Consider the following 6,000-nt stretch of genomic DNA (forward strand, 5'->3'; position numbering starts at 1 on the left):
ACACACCCCTTTTTGACTCTATGGCAGCCCTTTTTCAATGATTTCTCTTTTCTTAGGCATGAAAAATAGAGGGTGTTATAGGTAGCCCAAAGGTGATGGCCCAGTGAGGGGGGCTAAGTTAGCATTTCGGACTGAACTGTTTCCATTGAAGAATGACCAAGTATATGCATACTGCTGGTCCCAGTAGCTGTTGTGTTTCATGAAAGGCAGAGTGTGCCACATTGTATTCTTTCTCCTCCCTCTCATCTTTGTTCCCCATGGTCCACTTCTTTCTTGGCACTCACCCCTGGCCATGAGTCTTCCATTGTGAATAGAGAAGCAATGCTGTAGCCATATGTGAAGGAATTGCACGTAGAAGTAGAGGCACATTGCAGTTTTGGCAATAAAATTGTCTTCATGACTTTTGTGCCAAACGCCAAAATACATATTACCAATGTAGTAGTACCCTACTAAAACAAAAATGTTGTTTGCGCAATGATTTTATGAGTAATTTTATATTTATCTGATTCTATATTTCTTGACTGCCTACCACTTCACACAGTATCAACAAATATGAGAGTTGTCTTTTATGTCTGAGGAATCCAAGAGTGTACGGGAGAATGTGTGAGGACAGGAGGTTGAGATGTATGAACAAGACATTTGTACTCCTAGCAGTACACCATTTCAACTCAGTCGCACAGGTTGACTAATTTCTGTTCTTAATGTGCAGATTCTTCAAGAACGAGGATCTCGGATGTGATCATGGAGAGCTTTGGAATGAACTTTTGTCGCTGAACGGCTGAGGTAGATGGCAGAAGTCTACACTGGACATCCTTATTTCCGAACTGACCACAGGAACGCTGTGTACCATGGGATCGCCTTATCTTGCCTTTCACCTATCATTGTGCAACCAAAGCACCCTGGCCTGGGGCACAGACTCTTGCTTCTTCTCTGCGTTGGAGCCTGGTTTCACTTAAAACTATTGCCCTTTTGAGAACAGTGAAGAATTCACGTGCTGAGGATTGAGAATGGGTCTGAAGTATGTTCCAATCTCTCAACTCGTGTTTTTTTTTTTTAGAATGGGTGAAATTCCTTTCCAATCTTTACCCAGAGAATCTCGCTTATGCTAGTTGGTGCTGTTGCCTCTGTTGCATCATCCATGCCTCCTTTGGTTTGAGTTGTTGCATGGACAACATTTTTTATGCTTTGTGCTGTTGCACCTGATACATGAACCTGTCTTCTTTCTGGTTTGTCCTACTACACTTGTTGCACGATGTTCTGGGCTTTGTGGCTGTCCACGTTTAGATGCTTAATCAGCTGCAATTACCAGTTCTGCTCTGTGTGTCATCTGCAGGATTCTATTCTGTGGGATTCTGTAGTAGGAAAAAGTAACACACTCTATGGGAGCAATGGACAGCCATGACCTCTCTCCTATAGAAACCTATTTCTCTATTGGAGTGCTTCTCTGCCCTTCCCTGAAGCATGGAGTTTGAATACATCAACGCTGATTCTCCATTCCCCTGAAGCAGGTCCTATGTTGGAGCACTTTCTTCCCCATTCCTGAATCAGAGACCTTTATGGCAGCATTGCTCCTCCTCTGAACGTGGTGCTGTTTGGGAGTACTGCTCCTCCCTTAAAGCATGCACTTTGGCCATGGACACACTGTTTTTCTCCATTTCAAGAAACAAAGGCAGCACTTTCCCCTCTCTGAAGCCTGTACTTTCCCTTTGGAACATTTATTCCTCACTACCCATCATGTCAAGCAGGTTCACTGTTAATGGTTTGTACCATGGATTCTCTCAATGGGAGCATTGCACCTCCATTTACCCCTGAAGCAGGAGTACTGCCTTCCAGATTACTGCTACTTCCCCTTCCCTGACTTTGGCTCAGTCTCTGACACCATTGCTCTTCCGTTAAACTCCAGTCAGGATTGTCTTCTATCCGCCATATGCCCCCCAACCCTGGTCCTATACTCTGTTACTTCTTTTCCCTGTTTCCCACCCCTGTCTCGTCTCCTTGAGCTGGGCCAAGTACTCAAGTGTTGTAGCAGTCTTCTGTTCCTATTGATTCCTTAATGTTGCCAAAACTGTGCAGATTTCTCTCCAAAGTGTTGTGTTTGCAATATGTGGCATTGGATCATTTCTGTGGCCTCACTTTGTGCCTAATTTCCTGATTTCGTTTATGAGCCAAAGTGGACCTGGCATTTCTCCAGTGGTGCATTGAGCTACATTTTGTTTGACACGACTAGTAAGCCCTCTGTTGTAAGAAAATGCATGTAAGGGCACTGCAGAAATCATTGAAGTAGATAAACTAGTTCAACTATTTTAGTCCCATAGGTAATACGAAATTGTGTTTAGGCAGCATTCCTAGTTCCAGCTATTGTGTGTACCTCCGCCCCACCAATCCTTTCAGCCTTCTGAGTATGGAATGTGTAGAATACTTTGCTCTGTGCACTCTCTTGCTTGCCTTGGGCTAAACAGAGTTGTGTTTTATCTTAATAGGTTTGGGTGTAGGTTTGTCTCCCCTCAATTCAGACAATGACTTGGCCTTTCCTTACTTACCCCTCCACTGGATGTGTTGCACTCTGGATTCCCAGCTCTCTTTATTGAAGTTGGAGATATGTGCATGTGCTATGTTGAAGTATCCACTTGGTCTAACATTGGTATTTGGTGGTCTCTGCATGTATTTATGTGGAATTATTTTGATATATTACCCCTTGTAAACGACTTGAGTTTTTAGAAATTCTGGCTGGAGCTGAAGTGTAAAGTTTGGGGGTCATCATAGGGTTTGCCAATAGGTGTATATTGGGAAGCATCAGGCATAGCTGCTCACACAGATGTAGCTGTTGCTACCAAATTATCTTTTTGGGCGTTCTACATTTTGGAAGGAGCCCTGGTTGCTAAGCTACGATGCCAGAGTTTGTCTCCTATGCACCACAATTGCTTACATTCTTAAAGAACAGCAGCCTCTAACTGTGATCTGGGATGTCATCTTCAGCAATTCATCCTGCAAGCAGAGGACTACCAACTGTGCCTAATAACATTTGGCATCTGGCAGCAGGGGTTACGGTTCCAACTCGTGACACCATGGCTATGTGCTGTCAATGCTTGGTGTTGTGCGTCTCTGTGTTGGGTATTAACCCAATCCCAGGTGGATGATTTCTGTGTAGGAAAGGGGAAATGTACCCTTACAATACACAGTTTTGCTTTTGGGCCTTCGGAACCCCTGTGCCCATGACCCTCGAGGTTTTAATAATTATACCCGTAGCTGAGATTTCAAAGACGATTTGGTTTCAGGGCAAGTGCACAGAAGTGGGCTTGCATTCTTGCCTGTTGTTAAGGGATGTATAAGGTTCTGAGTGTATAACGGGAGACTCTTGGGTTAAAACAGGAACAGAACTTTCTCATAGTCTACATTGTTTGGAACTAACATCCGTTAATATATTCAAGCTGAGTTTTTTAAGCACACGGCCATCTCCCAAACCAACCTCTAATGCGTTTTCCACCATATGCTCTTGGAATGGTTCTCATTTCCAGGCCCTAGTTTGTTACAGGCCTATGGTTGTGCTTGAGAAATTTGTGAGCTTTGCACTGTCTGCTCAGTCTGTTGGTAAACTCTGTTTCAACAGCTGTGATTGCCTTGTCTCCTTAATAAAAATGTTGAATGTGTTATTGAAAAGCCAACCTTGTGTTCATTGTCTTAGATTGCAGAGCACCTTTTCTATAATATGAGTCAGTGGGCCGCAGCATGCTTCTATCTTGCATGCCATTGGTTAGAGATATGTGAGTCATTGTAGGATTAGGTAGTTAGCAACTCCTTTTGTTTGGGAAAGGTAAGTTTATGAAAGATTGGTGCATTTTAGGTTCTCCAGCGAAGAATCATGCCTAGACTCGTAAGTTTAGGAACAATTTCCACCCCTTTCTTTGTATTTTTTTTTACACTTGACACATTTCCAGTTTTTTTAAATTACAAAAAGAAGTAGAGGATCCTATTCAGAAATGGACCTCTTTTTAAAGTTCACAGTATCCTCAACGCCTAGTTTGCAAGGTGCTTTTAGCATATGGATAAGGTCTACAACACTTTTTTTTCACTCCGTCTGCGGGCTAGATCCTCCATCAAAACAAGTAAGATGGGGCGTGGCATACTCAGAAAAGTAGTGCAGGATTTTCAAAAATAATAAGAGTGAAAAAAAGACCAATAATTTTGGCAAAAGACTAGTTATTTCACATTAATAGAGTATTAGCTAACTAAGTTTCACTGTCATTAAAATTTGCATTTTTGCCTAGATTGTTAAGACAAGAGTATTGGAATAATATTTATTTTCATGAAATTTTGCCGCATTTGAGTGATATTTTTTTAATATTCAATTTCATGATTTGGTGACTAGAACATAATGGTAGGGCAAAAGTGATGTATTTATTTGTCCGGAAATAGATGGCTGTTTTAAATATTAGTAGTCCGTTGTGTATTTTGCATCAAGTACTTAGGTTCCTTGATTGGGCACATACTTGATGTAATATCTTATTGCTATGAACTACTCTTTCACACTACAACTTTACATTTAGCTGTAGTGAAGAGTCTGTATAATCCAGACCCCTGAGATTTCGATTTGACCTTTGTGAGGATATTGAAAATTGAAGTTTGAGAGGAGAAAAAGAAGCAGCAAGATTTCATTTTCTCGGTAGTGAAAAAGTTCAGCCAGCGATAAGCATGTGCTTTAGCTTTTTGTTTTATTTAATTGCTCTGAGATTCGAACAAAGATTGAAATATCTCTCCTTTGCAGGAATCGGTTAATTAATTGAACACTTCATAACCTATAAGGAAGGGCAAACAGCTCGGGAAGATAACAAATAGAATGCCAGTAAAGAGGCTGAGATCAAATGCTGTTCTAGAATAAGAGCCACCAGTAGGAGATGGAGTAAATGAGAATGGGGCAAACTCAGCCCATGCAGACCTTAAAATGGATGAGACTAGCGTGGAGGATTTTAGTGCATTTATGTTTTTGTGCATCATAAACAATGTGCAGTATCATTTCCCACTCGATCATACAGGTACACATTGATATAATACCATTCATTTTGAAACACCTTTCTTATGATGTGTAGAGGAGTGTTTTCTGGACTCTTGTCAACAAGGCCTCAATTTGGACCTAGCAGCCATCTTGTTCAAAATGGATGTTACCCTTGTCACTCCTGTTCCTTCCTTCTGCACATCTTGTTGTCTGTCATTCCTGCAGCACATAGTTAAGGAGAATAGTATTTGTTTAGTTCCATTGTCATTATTTATGCTGTTCTTGATGACCTTCCCTAGTTGATTCACAAAACTGCAACTGTTACTTCAAGGTCTTTCTGCTAGATCACTGTGCCATTTTCATTCATATAACATGCTGTTGTTCATGTATCTTGTTCGGTCCACTATCTCCGGGTGACATTGGGATAGAGGGAGTAGTAAATGTATTCATGTAGTGGAATAGTGCTTAGGTGTTAAGGCAGTAGGACATATTATAAGACTCTGATTTGCTTTAAATATAACATTAACGATCATACCACAATGATTCTGCAGTTCTATCAATTTAATTTGCAAAAATAATTTATAAAAACCCTCGATTTTACAGTTGAGCCAGAGACTTTACTCTTCTACTAGGGATGCTGTCAATTTCTGTCCCAATTTTGCTGCCCATTTGGGACTTAAAATAAGTTTTGATATTTCATTTCTCTGTATTGCCCTAGTTACTGAGAGCCTTCATGGCATTGACTCTGTATCGGCTTACTTTTGAATTTTGCAATAAAACCCTTAAAATATTGTGTAACCTCGAACTGTTATTGACTGGACCCTTTTACTTAAATTACTTTATTTGTTCTAATTTGATGTGTTGGGAGGTGCCTTAACTTAGAGACATATTGCCTCATCCAATTGTGGTTTAACGCGGTCTCAGATTCATTGAATTGTGGGCATTCTGATTGAGGTAAATTTTGGGGTGTTAAGATTTCGGGGTTACCCACGCCCACAAATGCAATCTAC

The 6,000-nt window shown here is 40.9% G+C and overlaps 1 protein-coding gene across 1 annotated transcript in view; it reads left to right on the forward strand.

Moving 5' to 3' along the window:
- Window positions 1-5,788, forward strand: part of KCTD2 (potassium channel tetramerization domain containing 2) — a 248,313-nt gene extending 242,525 nt beyond the window's left edge. The window contains exon 6 of the mRNA XM_078654491.1: window positions 710-5,788. Within this exon, the coding sequence (XP_078510617.1) occupies window positions 710-739 (30 nt within the window). The 3' untranslated portion in view covers window positions 740-5,788. The remainder of the gene's footprint in view (window positions 1-709) is intronic.
- The last annotated feature ends 212 nt before the right edge of the window (window positions 5,789-6,000 follow it).

Source organism: Lissotriton helveticus, chromosome 7 (assembly GCF_964261635.1).
Source record: "Lissotriton helveticus chromosome 7, aLisHel1.1, whole genome shotgun sequence".
Taxonomy (NCBI): Eukaryota; Metazoa; Chordata; class Amphibia; order Caudata; family Salamandridae; genus Lissotriton; species Lissotriton helveticus.